The following is a 19454-nucleotide window of genomic DNA, read 5'->3' as shown; positions in this document are numbered from 1 at the left end:
GATATATATTTACTAATATGTAAAGGATCTACAAAGTAAAGTATGTTTCAAAGTCCATTAAACAAAAAGTGGATAAAGGCATATCCTTTGTTTATCTAACCATTCTGAAATATGTTTATCAATTTCACACTGCTCTGCGGCAGGAGGGGGGGACGTCGCGGCACGCAATGAATTGGAAGTTGATCTGTCAGCACTATCCTTATCTTCAGGGCAGATGTTTTAATTTTATTTGGCTTATAATTCCTTACTAAATGTAGTTTTTCATCTCAATGTACTCCGTATTTGATATGATTTAAATCAAACTCCTTATCATTATAATTTGCTTCCGAAAGCGAAGAAAGTGACACAGAGGTTATTGAAAACGAAAAAATTTTGATTGACAAATTAGTTGGTATTCTCGACTCAACAATTATAGGACTTGAACAGCGGAACTTTGTACCTAAACAAGAAATTATGTCTGTTTAACAGAATTAAAGAGAAAGTATTATCACATAAAAAACGAAGCAACTTAAACAACTTACATTGAAAGAAATGTTTAATAAAGTAAACAAATAAATATTAAGCTTTTTTTTTTTTGTAAATTTTGATACCCTTTACATCATAATTGTTCTTTATTTCATAAATTATGGTTTCATATTTTTAATTTTATAATTTCTGCATGTCATCTTACCAGATTTAAACTGATGATCTATAATCCGGAATTGCCAAAGTCCCGACGAGTCCGGATTAACGACTTTTGACTGTAATAATATCAGAGTATTCCAATTTATGGTTAATAAGAAGCAATACCTACCTTACAACATCAACAGCACCAGCTCTAACTTTAGGATCTTTGCCAGTGACGGATACACTTGCAGTAAATGAACCATCAATGCTGAAAACTACACATTCTGTTTTAGGTGGAATAACTGTTAGAAAGAAATCTAATGAAGTATGGTCACCCCTAGGGGGAAAACACAATATTAATATATATTTTTAATAATACACAGAAATTTTGCATTATTTATATGAATCTACACATAGTCCTTACCAGTTTTAATTATTTAAGCTATCATTAGTACAAAATTATTCAGTTATTGCATGCATACTGGTGTACTAACTCCAATAAAATAATAAGAAAAATTATAAGAATTTCATATTACTATAAGGCTAAGATGCAGACAGTGATTTTAAAAATATGACAAAGTCTGCTATGATATTTTCAGAAAATACTCTTCCTATTTAAAGTTAGACAAAACTGGACCTTAGATTGATATTGGTTTCACAGAAAAACGTTATTCCTTTTATGGGATTTTAACTTACAGGTTTTCAAGGAACAAAAATATTCTGTATAATATTTACATTGCTTTTAGACAAACAGCAATGGATGAATAACTAATATCAATATATGCATATAAATTTTGCTTAATTTTAAATCATAAACTTACATTTTTCTTTTAAGTGCATATTTTTCCTGTTTGAAACACACTGAAATTCTAAATAAAATAATATATAAAAAATCTCATATAATCTTATCATTAAAATGATTTTATTTTATCAGTTGTTAGCTAAAGAGAATAAGCTTTGTAAGTCTTTTGAGTTTGCTAAAGCTTTCAATTAACATTCTTTCATTTGTACATAATGTGGCACTCTGAGTGGCATAGTTGTTTGGATCTGCTTGTGAAAAACTGTATTTAACTAGTATTTATTAGCAAAAGCTGTATAACTACAGTACAAAGTCCAACATTAGGAACTATCGGGGCTTCAGCAATTCTGGATTTTGGAAATTTCTAGATTAGATCACCAGTTTGAAACTAACAACATGTAGAAATTATCAAATTAAAAATGTGAATAGTTGTTTATAAAATAATAACGTTTTTATGACCTTAAGAGAAAGAAAATTTACCAAAACATCTCAATATTATATATTTCTTTTCTTAAACATTTCCTCAAATGCTGTCTGGTCCAAAACATCAATCCCATATCTGGTCGCATGGTAAAAATTCACAACTTCTGATGTCTTTTTCTTATCAGATGTGATTTCCAGTGTTTGGTCCATTTTACTCAGGAGCAGGACATTCTTGTTTCCCCCCCCCCCCCCCCGTGATAAAATGTAAGAGTTATATTGTCATGCTTAGCAGTCTTACTAGAATAGAGCTCATCCCTCGTATGTTTGAAAGAAAAAGATACTTCTCTTTTTGAACAATTTATTGTGCCAATGCAGCTTACTACTGGACTCCTCATTTCTTTTACTAATTTCAGCAAAGTGAAAAAAAAAACATCTTTTGTCAGGTTTCTTTTAATATTTTAGATTAAGATTTCGTAAGAATAGATCAAGCAAAAAGCTGCATGTTCATTTGCTGTTTCTCCAGCTGGTCTTGTCTCATCTTTTCCAAACAGGGAAATCCGTTCAGTATATATTTTGACTGAACATCAGTAGCAAGACAAAATTTAATGCCAAATTCGTCCAGCCTTTTAGGCATATCCTGAATAAATTGGCATCTGTTTTCATGGGAAATAATTGTTCACCAATTGTTATATTTTTGCACGGTTTATAACATTTCAAGCAGTTTTCTATAAAAACATTCCAAATATCTGAAACAAGGACAAATGGATCAGTTTGCAGTCTTTGGGATCTAGTTGATTTCCTGTCAAAGCACAAATATTTTATAATTTCCAGATATCTGTCCCTAGTGCCATTGTATCAGTGAAAAATGCCAGGCCCCAATATTTTAAACATAAACTCAAAATAGAATGATCTTTTGCAGCCAAAGCTCAATGAACATATAACAGCGAAATGAAAGCATCTAATTCATTGAGTGGCAAACTCCAATTTGGATTTTGGAATTTCTTACGTGTCTCTTCTTCAGTACACCGCTGAATGCATTCTGCTGAGGATGTCTCCCTGTAACACTTGTAGAAATAGTTCTTAATTTCCAAACTGAACCATCATTCACTGTTTCTTTGTTGTTTTGAATTTCCTTACCTTGGATACATCTTCCTTGTTCTAGAGTTTTGTTTCGTTGCCTTTCACTACTTTCTCCAGCTTGACTACTGCCTTTGATTTCATCTCCAGAAACTATACTAATAGAAGGTAATGTAGTATTTTCTTGATCTAAATTTTCACAAAAATTCTTTTCTGTTTCTGAACTGATTCTCCATCAGACGAATTAGATTCACTTGTTTCAGTAGGATCCAATCCAGTACTCGTCAGATAAATTGGATGTTGTTTCGGTAAGAAATTCTTCATCAGGTTTAGTTTCTGAAGCAGAATTATCATCAAAAAGACTTTCAAAAACTTTCAGCATCTTTTCTTTCATTACATATTTTTCTACCAACACATCTACGTGACATGATAAACAGGTCAGAGCAACAAAACTATCTGAATAAAGTAAAGTACATTTGTGTAAACTGAAAAATAACCTTTCTTACATAAGGAAAATGTACAGAGACATGGTGCACAAAAATTCTAAGCAAGTGTTTTACCCCCCCCCTCCTCTCCTCCTCACTCACTCCTGCGAAATATGCAATCTCCTTACCAAAAATACACTTGTTTACCTATCAGCACACCGGAAATTGCTAACAAAGTCATAAAGATAACGAGAAATATATAATTTTCTGGATATGCTCAAAATGATTGATAGTCATAATTCTAGGTATAAAAAATAATATCGGTATTGGTGAAAATAAGTATTTAAAATGACAAATAAAAATATCATGTAACATTCGTAAGTTTTTAAAAAAAAAAAAAAAGTTATAAATAAAGATTTTAAAAACTTATGTCCAATTAAAATTGAGATATGGTCAAAATGACCACAGTCTAATTCTAGAGTTAAACTGTGAATAAAATTGAAAGAGCTGTACCAAGTGCATAAGACCTTAAAAGATCATCCCCCACTGCTCCTGAAAGAAATATCAAAAGTAGAGACTGAATGCTTTTCATCTTAAGAAAACAGAATTGTTTAGTGTAAATTTTCCTTGTTTTCAAATTATATCTGATGGTCATCACTAGCTTATGCCTGCTCACCTAATACTATAATGAATAAATTTACTAATTAAATGTTACAAATAATTAAATTATGATTCCCTTTATTTTTATCTTAGAAGAATATGCAGTTACATTATTGTTAAATGAAAATAATGCAGCTGCATTTTACCTTTTGCAAGCTTTCATAAAATAGTCCAAAATATAAATAACTAACAAGAATAGTAAATGATTTCATCTGCAAATAATTCAGTAAGTATATAAGTTAAATAATTTTATTTAAAATTTCATCTTTTGTTTGAGGAATGTGGATAATTTATTGAAAATAATTTACATATGAGTAACAATTTGAAATGAATGCTTTAAATAATGTATTATATATCATACTTAATAAATATCTAGGTTAATTATGGGTGATTTGTAGTTGTAACCCTTTATTCACCATTTTTTATTTCAATATATCTATAAAATATATATCTTTCTATCTAATATAGATCTCTCTTCCATATTAATATCTGTTATAAATAGACAGTTCTCCATTTATAATTGATTACATCAATATTTCTCCTACATTGAAAGAATTTCATCACACAACTTGATAAAGTATTTCATATGTGTATATTTCATATGTTTCATATTGCTCAATATTTTCATCTTTGTAATAGGTATCTTGCATTTTCAGCATATCTGTTAATTCTGGCCCATATGAGTTTCAGTGAAACATTTTTAAAAAAAAGGTGCCATGATACCACTTAAATGTTTTGATTGACGTAAAAATCTCTAAGTCAGCCATTGGAACTAGTATTCAATAGCCAATGTCACGTACAGCAAATTTTGTAAACAGCCATCCCAGCTGTCAAAAGCATCATCATCTTTCATGAATGAAATAATCCTTCATTTTATTAATAAATACAATCTTTATGATAGAATGAGATCGGACAATGATAAGTTTAAAAATCCGAAACCGAAAGTAGACACTCAAGTTAAAGATAGAAGTAAGCTTTCGTTAATACCGAAATCAATCTAACGTTAATAAGGTCAAGTGTTTTAATTGCCAGGAATTTGGGCATCTATCCAAGCATTGTGTAAACAAATCAAAGGGTGTAAAATGTATAAAATGTAAAAAGTATGGGCACTATTCAACGAACTGTCCAGAGCAGACCCCCGAGAAACAAGCTTTAATTCAACGAATTTGTGACAAGGATAGAATTATGAAGACTGTAGATATAAATAATCATTTAGTTGATAGTCTAGTTGACACTGGTTCGGATGTAACGATATGCAGCATGGAGTTACACAAGCAGATTGGTTCTCCTAATTTAAATTGTAGCAATATCACGCTAAACGGAATTGAATTAAAGCAAACGTACCCCATCGGCTTTTTCATTTCTGATATTTCAATTGATAGTTTTTCACTGCGTACGAAAATTTATGTTGTTAAGTCGTTATGTAATCAAATTGTATTAGATTAGGATGTATTGAATCAGTTTAACTTCTCTTTTACCGAGAATGGCCTTCAAATAATTTCTCATTGGAATAAAAGTAATGTAAACTTGATAACTGCTGCGTCATATCGAAATTCTAACGTTCATTGCGTTCATTGCGTTTTGAATATCGCTGTGTCATTGAAGAATGCTTACGATCCTTCGCAATCCCCAGACATCTCTGTTAATGTAAACAAAAGTCCCGAAAGTGGAAGTAGCTCGACGTTTAATTACCTTTCACATCTGATGAATGCTATTTCTGTCAACGAGATTGATTTATCGCATATTTCGAATGTGGAACATAAAGAAAGGCTGTGTAATTTAATTAATTCGTACGAGCCTCAGAAAAATAGACAATCTGACTTTAAGATGCAAATAAATTTATGCGATGATATTCCTGTCTGTCAAAATAGAAGATACATGTCATTTGCAGAACAAAAAATTGTTGACGATCAAATTAAGGAATGGTTGAAAGAGGGCATAATAAAGCCTAGCAATTATAATTATTCGGCGCCTATTGTTTTGCGTAACAAGCGTGATGATTCGAAACATTTATGTGTAGACTATCGGAAATTAAATAAGAAGATTATTAAAGACAAAATTTCCACTGCCTTTAATTCCGGAAGTACTTGAATGTTTAGAACAGTCAAAGTCTTCACGACACTAGATTTGAAAAATGGCTTTTTCCATGTAGACATAGACGAAAATTACACCAAATATACCGCATTTTTAACACATAATGGTATCTACGAATTTCTTAAAGCTCCTTTTGGTTTATGTATTAGTCCAAATGTTTTCCAAAGGTATATTTATTCTGTATTTCGTGACTTGTTAAATGAAGGTGCACTAATTATTTATATGGATGATATAGTCATACCGGCTAATGATGAAGCTGAATGTTTAGACAAATTAGAAAGAGTATTCAAAACTGCTTCAGAGTATGGATTACAAATGAATTTCAAAAAGTGCCAATTCTTAAAACGTAAAATTGAATTTTTGGGACATGTAATTGAAAACAGAACTATTCGACCATCGCCTTCCAAAACTGTTGCTGTTCGAACCTTTCCACAACCGTGTAACTGTAAACAACTTCAAAGCTTTTTAGGACTAATGGGATATTTTCGTAAATTCATTCCTCATTATGCTAAAATAGCTAAACCTCTTAGTGATTTACTTAGAAATGGTATTGGTTTTAAGTTCGATTCCGAACAACAGGAAGCTTTTTGCAGATTAAAAGAAATTCTCTCTCAGGCACCTGTTCTACACATATTTAGGCAAGGATATCCATTAGAACTTCATACTGATGCTAGTAGTCAAGGCTTTGGTGCGGTATTACTCCAATTGTCTGATGATGGTAATTATCACCCAATCCAGTATATGAGTAAGAAGACTTCACCGCAGCAAGAGAAACTCTGTAGTTATGAATTAGAAGCCCTTGCAGTAATAGAAGCTCTGAAGAAATTTCGAAACTATTTGTTAGGGACTAAATTCAAAATTGTAACTGATTGTAGTGCTTTTCAGAAAACTTTAGATAAGAAAGATTTAACTCCTAAAATTGCGAGATGGGCAATGTTTATTGAAGAATTCGATTATGAAATTGTACATCGTTCAGGAAGCCAAATGAAACATGCTGATGCTCTAAATAGAAATGCTTTAATTTTAACATCATACACATCCGATGTAACTGAGAAGATTCCGTTAGTACAACAACAGAATGAAGATGAACATGTGAAACTGATAAAAAATTTAGTTGAGAAGGGAGAAGAAAATGGATTCTTCGTGAGAAATGATAATTTGTACAAATTTGAAAATGGTAAAGATCTTCTAGTAGTGCCAGAATCCTTACAGAACGAAATCATACAGAAGGTACATAAAAAAGGTCACTTTGCTGTAGATAAAACTGTGAATGCTGTTGAGCAAGAATTCTATATTCCCAGACTGAAATGCAAAGTTGAAAAAGTAATTGCTAACTGTATAGAATGTATACTGTACAACAAGAAGCAAGGAAAAGCAGAAGGATTTCTTCATCCTCTACCGAAAGAAAACATTCCCTTGAGTACGTATCATATCGACTTTATTGGACCTCTTCCATCAACGAACAAGAGATACCAACACATTCTGACTGTTGTCGACGCTTTTACGAAATTTACTTGGTTCTATCCAGTGAAATCACCAACTACACAAGAAGTTATTTCAAAATTGAAGCAACAACAGACTGTATTTGGAAATCCAGCCAGAATCATTTCAGATCGAGGTAGTGCCTTTACATTGAAAGAATTTTCAGCATATTGTACTGAAGAAGGAATAGAACATGTCAAAATTACTACCGGTATCCCAAGAGGTAACGGACAGATTGAGCAAATCCACAGAATATTGATTCCTGTTTTGTCGAAATTATCACATGAAGATTCAACGAAATGGTTTAAGTATGTTCCAGATGTTCAGAGAATAATCAACAGTACAACTACGAGAAGTACGAAATATTCACCGTTTGAGCTTCTCATAGGCACGAAAATGAAGAATAAAGAAGATCTGAGAATTAGTGAGATATTGAATGAAGAATATCTAAAGCAATTGATGCAAGAACGTGATGAAATGAGAGAAGATGCGAAAACAACATTTTGAAGATTGAAGAAGAGAACCGTAAACAATTCAACAAGAAACGTAAGAAACCGAAACTGTACAAGATTGGCGACTTGGTAGCCATTCAGAGAACTCAATATGGGACTGGTTTGAAACTATGACCAAAATTTCATGGACCGTATAAAATCATAGCTGTAAGACCAAATGACAGATATGAAGTCGAGAAAGTAGGATGCCATGAAGGACCGAATTTGACGTCTACTGCGGCTGACCATATGAAGCCATAGTCAAATTGATTTGATGTGTGTATCAGCTCAAAACCTAAAGACCTGATACCCTCTTTTTTCTTTATTATTATTATTATTATTATTCTCTTTGCAGGTAAATGATAGTGATGTCCATTCAACAGACATCGAGGACGATGCCTCTTCAGGCTGGCCGAAGCTGTGGGAATCAATCACCTCCCGATGCTGAATTAGAATACCAGGATTATGACGTCATCAGCATCGCCCAGCGCAGTAAGAATCATCCCGACAGCAAGAGACAGTCGACAGACGTGGTCAAGAATGGAAGGAGGACGTGAGCAGACGGCTCACTCGTCTTCAAGAGTTTATGGAGCTGATTCTTCGTTTTAATTCTCACCTTTAGCTGTGTTGACTTTAGATGATCATACTATTTAAAACTAGCTGGAATTACTATATCCTATCAACGCCGGAGGAACTTTGTGTAAAGGACTGTCTGTGCATCATTATGTTAATCCTGCATACCGTTTACTTCATCTTTACTTAATTTACTTTTTCTTATTTTATTTCTTTCTATTAAATAAACCAATTTTAAAATATCCATGCTCTCATGCTCTGAGTTAAGTCGAATTCTACACACACATATATATATATATATATATAATTTGTTTATATAATGCATTTTTTATAAAACAATATTTGCAATATGTTTTTGATTATAAAAATATATTTGCTTATGATAGAAGAACAACTTTCATATTTTTGTTAAATATTTACTCACTTCTAGGAAGTTCAAATAGTGTTAATACAGATAAAAGCAATATTCATAAATTATTCATACAACAATTTAAGATACTCCAATTTGTTTAATTAGGCTAATCAAGAATAATTTAAGATGCTAACCGAACCACTAATTTAACTGGGAACATTCCATAACCCAAAGCTTGATCTTTAGGGATAGTGTAAGAAAGGCGGCCATTTTTATCTGTAACTTCTGTAGTCAAGAATGTCCATTCTCCTCTACGTTGATCCTTCATAATATGAATATCAACCTACATGTATAAAGGTAAGAAAGGTAAATGCAAATTATATATATATAATTCAGTTTGGGGAAGGTATACTTTCTGAAAAACGGAAGTAAGTGACAATAGCTTACAATTAAAAACAAAATAATCAAAACACAGAAATAATATTGCCTTCTCTATCGATTAACCTTTAAGCCCTTTTTTAAAATATATTTTGTTGTTTCTGACCCTTTTCAAGAACTTTCATTGCGAATAGACAGTGCTGGCTATTAAAATTGCTGCATCATAAAGGGAGGCTAGGGTAATCATTAAACTTAAGAAAAGATAAACTTATTATTAAACAAAAACAGATGAATAATTAATTTAATTTTACCATACCAATACGAAATAAAATAGACAGCATAAATGGAAAACAATGAGGAAGAGAAAAAGAAGAGTTGTTACTGTTTGGATGAGGAATCCTCTTCCATAAAAAACTGAGGTAACTGTCTTCTTGGAGCTGTCTCTTAGCTCGAGGATTTCTGTTTCACTTAAATTTGTCCTACGTTATTTATTGTTACACACGTTTTAAAATGTTTCTAAAATGAGATATTACATTCTCAATGAAAATGTTTATGCTATAGCTTGCTACTGCTTTATAAGGCAAATATGAAATTTGGCACTTCATCCCATTTTGCAAATCAAAGAATTAGAATTAGTCTTTTCCTTTTTTGTCTTATTCTGAAGACATTTCCTCCACAATACTCTTTTTTTTTTTTTTTTTTTTTTTTTTTTTGCTGCTCCTAAAGTTGTTTCAGTTCTTTCTTGTGGAGCTCAATTTCTTTTCCCTCTAGTCTTTTCCCCCTCCACCTTTTTACTGTTATCTTCCATGCCCATGTTTTTGTCTAGAGACACAATATCACAGATAACAGAAATATTAGCAATGCCAAAGTTGTCAGAGTCTTTTCCTACAACATAATCTGTCTATAATTTCCTTCAGATTGGATTCCTGGTCCTGTAAAGTCATTTGCTACCAGGCTTTGTTAATAAGATGTAAGCAATAACAAATATTAAAATATCTTCAGAAGCCTCTGGAGTTATTTCTGTATCAAAAATGATCTCAAAACAAATTTGAAAATCATTTGTTGCTTTCATGTTTGTAATTTAACACACCGTACATCACCAGAGACTTTTATGTGTGTGTGTGTGTGCAAGCATGTGATCTGAAATTCCACTGTACATTACAAATGAAGGATAAAATCATAAGAATTCCATGTTATTTTGGAGGTACAGAACATGCAGAAATCAAAAACCCAAGTCTTCACCTCGGCCAATAGCAGATATTAAAATGGCTTAGCACAAAATCAAACAGACATTGGATGACAGCTATAGATTCTGCAGACTATGCAGCTTTGTTCTGTGCCACAGTTTATTTAGTCTACTAGCTGGTAGGTATTGTATGAGTCTTTCTGAAGACACTGATAAGATGTATATATCTGGTAAGAATCCTAGAAAAGTTACCAGTTAAGGTAGGAGTTGCACACCTTGGGACTTGACAAATCATAGAAAAATGATCAGCATGTGGTTTTGCATCATCCAGATGAAAGTGGTTAAGACAGAAGCCCTGAAAATATGGCACAGGCATACGCATTAAAACTTTAGTCATGTAATATGGTACCAGAACTTGAGGACTTAAGGTTAATGGTATATGTATATACCAGTGACACCTCACACATACAATCAAACCAGCTGGTGAACCAATATGATAAAGAATGCAAACTTCTAACACTTGTTACTGTCAGTGCCTCCACATATGAATGCAGCCATCAGGTGCTATAAACAAAAGTGGTATTTATCAGAAAAGATGATAACATGTAAATGATATATCAAAGTGCATTAATGAATGTAACATTGTAGATGCTGATTCCTGTGCTGCAGCATCAAGAGAAAACTGAACCAATAGTCATCTTGCTGATGGCACTATAGATGCCATCGCACTGTATATGTATATGTGAACAGTGAATACTTGGTTAACCCACTTTCTGACTTAGGGCATGCAATGTGGCTATCTAATCCCTAACAGAGTGGTGATTAGAAGCCACTGAGATCTCACAAGTATGTGTGGCCCTCCTGGATCCATCAGCGGCAAATTTGCATAATAGTCATTATCTTAAACAAAGCAAACAACAATTACATAATGTAATAATCTTCAGAAATGGTAAACTTTCATTTTTCTATAAGTAAATTCTGAGATGTGTTGCTATGAGTTCCCTCTTCTTACAAAATTTCAAATGCAAAAAACTGTATAAAATGCAATTTCAAAAGAAAAATTGGAATTTCAATTTGCCTTTTCATGCTACTGGGAGACATTGTTTATTGCCCTGCAATATGCACGTTCTGTGAAATGCTAATCACCTGCACTTTCTAATATGTTTCTACCTTTTGTGCAAATTTCTGGTTTAGTCTGTACTTCTTTCATGGTACAGCAATGTTAATGGTCAGAAATGCATATACAATATTAAAATGAAAGCGTTTTGAAAGAGAAAAAAAATTTTAATTTCAGTAGGTTCTTATTACACTTAGCTGACATGAAATTAATTCAAGTATATGTTATAAGACTAAATTATTAAAATAAGAATGTTCAAAATATTTTTACTAAAGCAGACAAAGAAACTATTATTAATTTGAATTAAATATTTTGTAATGATAAAGCATCTAATCATTTCATTCCTAAAATATTTTACAATTATAAAATCAAAACAATCACTCTAAATCCTAAATATTATTAGATTAAAAACTATAACAAAGACCAGTTTTATTCCTATAAAGAAATGTTTAAAATAAATGAAGCAGTATTAATTTTGATAATCAGTATATTCAAGATTAGATTTCATTTTATTTGCATTATGACAATTACTTAACACACAGATTATATACTAATTCATTTAAATGTAGAATTCATAATTTTTAGTATAAAATGTGTAAATGATATTTTTATTAATTTTCACTCTCCTACTTTTTAATATAAGTTTGCCTACAGCAGGAAAAAAAAATACATTTTAGCATTTTTCCAAGCAAACACATTTTTAATTAATTAATAATAACTAGTTGCAAGTAAAGTTATAAACAACAATCTATGTTTTATTCAGTCCCCCCCTCAAACAATACTTCTTTACATTTTTCATGAATTTTTCGTAATAAAACTCATTTGATTTTAAAAATCTATTGCTTTAATCACAGAATTATTTACCCATGAATATAACACATTTTTTGATATGATATGATACGTTTATAAGTGCTAGTAATTCTAGTAAATTATTTACACATGCATTATTGAAAACAATCCAATAACACTCTCAAATTGCATTCATTTCCAGACTAACTATAATAGTCAGAATGCTCTAAGTTGACAGTAGGGTTTTAGCAAGCTTCTCTTCCTGGCTGTTTTGAATATTTTTATTTCTTTACTGGATTTTGTTAATCACTGCTCGTACTAATCAACATCTTCAAAGATGCTCATCCAAGCTTCAATGATATTTAACTAGAGATGTAAAAAATTAATTCTGCAAATGTAAATTTTGAAAAAGGTTAAAAAACTTAAATCTTTATGCTTTTTATGTCATAGAAATCTTTCAAATTCTGAACTGGAAAAACTATTAAAAGTTTTAATTTAGAACTTAGTAAAAATTAATTTTATTGACATTCAATATACTTTCAATACTATCTAAATTACCAATATTATCTAGTGGCAATTTTGAATGCCATACTGCTTCAATATCATAGAATCATAGAAATCACATAATTTATTTTTCATATCTTTTTCTTGCAAACCTATTTTGATTTCACCATCATTTATTTCTAAAACATTAATGGATATTTAAAAATATATAATCTTCAACTATGTTTTATAGCTAGTGAACTAAAATACTATATGTTAAGCATATGTAACATATATATCAAGCATACGATAGTATACCTTTTCACCAGTAAGAGCAACCATGTCTAAAGGTCCATACATGAAACGAGCAGAAATAATTTGCGGTGACCCTTCTTTAACAATCACATCATTTGCTCGGTGATTAGCAGTTACATTCTGTAAAATTTATTTGTTAATTACTTGTATTTAAAACAGAAAACGCTTTTATCATTCTTCATAAAAAATGCAATTTCAATAGAAAGAAAAATTTATTTTCAAATATACTATTATAAAATTAAATTACGGCTATGCAGCATTTTAAATGATATATAAAAAGAAATATAATGATAATTTAGAATGCTGCTGAACAGAAATGTAAAATATAAAATGCACTACATATTATACTATATTTATTAATGAAACTTACTAGTACAATGTGAAAATGTGTTATTTTTGTGTAACTGCTTTGCAATTTTTCAAAAGCATGTAGTTCATTTTCAAGTGCACTTTATTTTATGCTCTTAAAAGTTAACTTAGTAAAAATTAATTTTATTGACATTCAATATATGGCAATATATGGCAATTCAATTTATGGCAGAGAATTTGAAGAATATTTAGCTTAAGTGAAATATCTTGAAAGCAGCATTTTTTAAAGAAAATTACCTCATATACATACATAACACATAAAATATGAAAACACTCACACATCATCATATTCTACAGAAATAAAGTTTTAATCATTATGTGATTAATAGATTGTTTTAATCATTCTGCTATAAAGAACTGAGTTCATGTCACAAAAGCTAAATGGATTGTAACCAATAAAAACAGCTGTTGAGCAGAAAGGAACAATTTAGTCTCAGACTGAAGTGCCCTGAACATTATTTGCGCCTTAAAATGTATTCAGACTCTGTAAACATTTCAGAAAATAAAGGGTGTCTGTTTACAAGTAAACCATAGAAGTTATCACAAAGACAGAATTTCAAGAAATACCTTAATACATTGCTCTAAAGGCTTCACAGAGCTTCCATTTCCTGACTGCCTGTGATAGCAATCCCTTAATTTCTCAGCTCAGTACAAATGAATTCAACGCATGGTCTTTTCAGGAATGAACTGAATTCAAATTCACAAATTCTTATACCTTACTGCAATTATGTTACTTCTAATATCCAAAAAAAGTTTATAACGTGAAAGCATGAAAAATTAGACAAATTTGTACATTAATGATAGTTTTCTACCTGCCAAGAGAATAAAATGAAATCCTTCTTTCTGAAGTGAAATATTAAAAAATAAATAAATAAATAAAATAACCTTTGTCAATAATAATTTTAGCCCACACGAAACTCATATCATGGATGGATAACTTAATTAAAAGTGGAAATATTCCTCATATGGAAATTTTCAGAGTTTCTTCAAGGCTCAGTTGCAGGTAAATTTGAAGCCTACCAGCAGTAAAGTTGTGAACACTGGTAGAACGACTGGGGTTCAAATCCAGACTAATGAGCTGCCTTCCTGGGTGTTTTTGTAGTTTTCTCCATGAGTCAGAGTTCTGCAGAAAGCTTTTCTAGGCAATATTTCAAGGCTAAAATAGAATTGGTCATTTTGGGACATAGAATATACTGTAAAAGACTTTAAGCACAACAGAATTACCTCTGAACAACATCCAGCACAATTAAACCTAGATGTAGCAATCCACATGGACTCTTATTACGTAGTTTGAGCTCTGAAAGATACAAATGCCTATATACACACTTTTGCAAAAAAATCGAAGCACCAAGAAGGACTTTTGTGATCGTGATGGAATTTGGTATGCAAAACATCTTGATAGAACATGCAAATGATCACAGCTTCAAGGTAAATGAACAGGAAATGCAATCATATCGCACATTTCTAGTGCACAATTTGCAAATTATAAAACCAGCAACAGAGGCAGAAAACTTATCTTTTCTTGTTGCTGCCATTGTAATTCTGTAAAGAAGCAACTAAAAATGCCATTAAGACGATATAGAATGCTTTACAGACAACTAAATGACTTCAAACGTGGTTGCATTGTAGGGTTGCATGAAGCTGGATAGTCATACCGAGCAATAGGACACCACCTGCAGCATATAGACACTGCTATGCAAAGATGTTGGCAGCAATGGTTGCTAGAAGGAAATTGCTGACAAAATGAAGGCTCTGGAAGGCCAAGGATAAAAATTGCGAGGCAAGATAGGATGATTGTTCGCCAGGCCCGAACTGCTCCAACGATATCATTGTCGACTATTCAATGCACTACAGCCACATGTTTGCCTTTGACATCACAACATTGGGGGAGTCGTCTGGAGTGGTGTCACAGCTGATCATCATGGCTGCCATCACACTGGAATCGTATAATGTGCAGCAATGATTCCTGCTTCACTCTTGAAGCAGATGACCACGATATTCGTGTCTGGAGAGGACGGGGCCAGCGGTCCCAATCAGCCTTTGTTTTATAAAGGCATACATCCATAACCCCTGGTGCGATTGTGTGGGGCACTATTTCTTATGACAGCAGGTAATGTTTAGTTATCCTGCGTACATCTTTAACAGCTTAACGATATGTTGATACCATCCTGCGGCCGGTTGCATTACCCTTCATGGCACGTCATCTATTTTACAAGGACTATTTTACAAGAATTTGGGACTATTTTACAAGAAACAAATGCCAGGTCACATACTCTATGTGCAGTTGATACTCTTCCTTGGCCAGCAAGGTCACCAGACCTTTCACCAATCGAGCATGTCTGGGGCATAGTAGACTGCCAGATTCAGGCACCACAAAATATTGCAGATCTGGAGTGACAACGGATGAATGCCTGACAGAATGTGTCACAGGATCACAAAAGGAACCTCTACCACTCTTTGCCTCGACGAATTGCCGCCAGAGGCGGTTCGATCAACTACTAATTTGAACACTCAATGGGTGATTGTGAGGCGTGAACAGGTACTATGACCTTGAATTTTTAAATATTTTATTATCTGTGTATGAGCTATATGCATATTCAATTTCATGAAAAACAACCACTTCTTTCATGGTGCTTCGATTTTTTTTTTTTTGCAAAAGAGTGTAGATGGCTTAAAAACAGAGAAGGTGCAGGGAACGGTCTCTGCTACATTGATAATAATTCTATCAAATTTACCTGGAAGCATACACTTGACAGCCATAACATAGTTTTTCAAGCAGAGCTTTATGTCCTTGAAGCAGAAATGCCAAAGAATGTCATATAAACATTTACAGTGACTTGGCTTGAAGCCTGCAGACAACTGAAGGTACAGGTAGTGGAAGCCTTATTTTACATAGATGGGACTTGTTAGCATTACCAGCAAACAAAAGGTCCCATCTGTATCGGGTTCCTGCCTACACTAGAGTACAAGGGAATGAATTTGCTGATAAGCTTACAAAGCAAGCTGCCAAAGATATAGCTATACCAGCACATTAAAAATGCACATCACCAACATGGTGATGGAAAAAACTTTCTAAAAGATAATGTCGACTGTAAAATCTTAAAACGCGAAAACTTAACTGGCTTTAAGTTGAGGAAAAAAGAAAAATTAAGGTTATAAAAGATGAAAGTATCCATGCAATCAGGGTACAAAACGTTTCTGAAACTAGAAGCTCCATTTTTTTAGTAAAAGGAAAGTTTGCTAGTTTATTTAAAGTAGTAGAAAGATTAGAAAATCTGAATTATTTTAAGGGAAATTTACAAGATATTTTTATATATATACATTAAATTTCTTATTCTAGTCATCCAATTATTACCTCCGATTAAGGTTTAAGAAATAATTATCATTTCACTTTAGATGAGAAATTTAAAAAATGTAGTTAATACCAGCTTTCCTTAAAGGTAGAGAAATTTTGAATAAAAACGTTTTATTCGCTAAGAGAATTTTGACCAAGTTAGTGATTTCTTCTTGCAAGTTTTTGATATTGTTGCAAATTTTTTTTATTCTAAGGAGTTGAGTATGTATTGCATTTAGAATAACTATTTTTGGAGATGTTACAGTGCCAATTTATATATATATATATATATATATATATTAAAAATGCCTCTCTTTAATGAAATAATTTGCAGAGATTTGAAATTTGACTTCAGAATTTTTATTATAATCAGAAGTTTTATATCTACTGAATGATAATTTAAATTACAACTTAAGACTTCACTCAATGAGAAATATCACACACACACACACACAAAAGAAAAAAAAACCATAACCTTCAGTTTTACTGAGGTCCTTTTCTTGATCCACTTTTCTCTCGGTTGTGTTGGTATGAAAGCAGCTACTTCTTTCTCAGTTTCTCCAGGCATACCTAAGCCATCAGAACGCATCAGCTGAAAAAAATTACAAAAAAATCATACAATGAATTTCTGTAAAACACAGGATTAGCATACTTATTACAATAATGGGAAAAAATAAAGGAACACAAATAAAAACTCATTTAATTCAAATGATCTTGCAACAAAGACCACGTAACTTACACAAGATTCTTACTTTGTACTGCCTAACAAACCTCCAAAATGCAGAATTGTCTACTTCTAGAAAAAATTAATTTTAATAAGAACACAAGAAATATGGGTACTTAAGTACTATCGCAATCGCCTCTGTGTAGAAATAGCCAAATTTTGAGAGAGTGCCAAACTTTGGCAACCATGCTGATAACAATTGTTTCAGCCAAGCAATGCCACCATTATCCTATGCATTCTACTTTGTTGTATTAAGTTCCAACGGCTTTTAAACACAAATCGGGATATTTTTTTGCCTTAAACTTAGTTTCAAAGTATGAGCTTGTGAAATTAACCAGCAATGGAAGAAACTATGGTAAAATTTTGGCAGATACAGAATATTCCTGAAATGTTTCTAAAGAGAACAACGAGGAAATGCATTTTCTAGATAGCTACTGCTGCTGAAGATTGTACGAAGCTGAAACTCTGCAACTTTCTGATTTTTTTATAAGTGAAAACAGATTGCTGTGTTCTTTGAAAAGAGAATAACGAAAAAAAAAAAGGACAGATTCAAAGAAGAATATAAGTGTTTTATTTATTTTTTTTTTTTTTATGTATGGAATAATCCTTAGTTAATAATTAAAATTTGTATTTTCAATTGCCAAAGTATGTTTTATTTTCCTATACTGATATTAAAAATTGCCAATTTGTGCCAAGATGGTAGTGATAGTTTCAAAATATGATATAAAGTGGGGTAGGGAAAAGTTATTACAGCTTTTTAGAGATTCATAAGAAATTTAATAAGGTGTGTGGAAATGCCTGACCAAAATGCAAACTTTATACCAATCTTCCCCGGTTTGTATTACATTGTTCAGAAGTTTCTGTGGAAACAATGTATTCACAATGAATAGTGAAGCTATAATAAAGTGTCAATATGGAGTTGAAATGATGCAGTGCATTGCACAAATACACTATCCTGTGTAAATCAAGAAAATATGCAGGCCATGCCATCCACTGGATTCTTTTGCTCTCAATGTAATCATTCACTAATTCAACACAACAGGGACAAATGTTATAATTTATTAAGAGGAATTGTTACCAACTGCACCTTAAACAACTTTTCATAATGAAAAGGTGCCAAAATTTCCATATTTCTGAGAAGTGACTTCCTTTGGACTGCATGATAACACTGACCTCGAGTTAGAAAGCAACTACTTTTTATTGGACTTCACCTAATACAATTACATAACACATCTTATAATAATAAAATTTATAATAAATAAATAATTATAATAATGTATAATAATATAATAATAATGTATAATAATATAATAATAATGTATATAATATAATATAATCATAATGTATAATAATATAATAATATATAATAATGTAATAAAATTTATAAGAAATTTTAAAAAATATGCTCACAGACAGACTAACTAAAAAGGGCCTTAACCAGATCATTACAGTTAAATTTTGCAAATTAAAAATACAGTCAAAAGTCGTTAATCCGGACTTCAAAGCTACAAACTTTCTGCGCATGCGTCAACGCATAATACGTTCACGCATGCGCGAAATACCTTTACGCATGCACATATGCGTGTGCGCATTCTCATAATACGTTTATGCATGCACGTTTAATGTATAACGGACGGTATAAGTTAAGATAAAATTATCTAATTATCTATTTCAGTTAATGTTGCAGATTGTGTTGTTCCTTAATCTTTGAATTGGATCCAGCTTATTATTTTTTGCAGACTGTTAGAGCAATTTTATAAAAGTAAGCTTGAACTTT

General features: G+C 31.8%; 1 protein-coding gene across 5 annotated transcripts in view; it reads right to left on the bottom strand.

Annotated features, from left to right (window-relative positions):
* The window catches only part of rdgB (retinal degeneration B), a 250556-nt gene that overhangs the window by 23112 nt on the left and 207990 nt on the right, over positions 1–19454 (bottom strand). For all 5 annotated transcript variants that reach the window (XM_085820751.1, XM_085820752.1, XM_085820753.1 and 2 more), the window contains exons 16-19: positions 17429–17545; positions 13254–13370; positions 9177–9325; positions 794–943 (exon numbers count right to left, since the gene is read on the bottom strand). In XM_085820751.1, coding sequence (XP_085676877.1) covers positions 794–943; positions 9177–9325; positions 13254–13370; positions 17429–17545 — 533 coding nt within the window. The remainder of the gene's footprint in view (positions 1–793; positions 944–9176; positions 9326–13253; positions 13371–17428; positions 17546–19454) is intronic.

The sequence above is a fragment of the Stegodyphus dumicola genome, chromosome 7 (assembly GCF_044657685.1).
Source record: "Stegodyphus dumicola isolate Sdum_Otavi_A_Nest chromosome 7, ASM4465768v1".
Classification (NCBI taxonomy): domain Eukaryota; kingdom Metazoa; phylum Arthropoda; class Arachnida; order Araneae; family Eresidae; genus Stegodyphus; species Stegodyphus dumicola.
The sequence above is the reverse complement of the archived record's forward strand: the minus strand, read 5'-3'. Positions and strand labels throughout refer to the sequence as shown.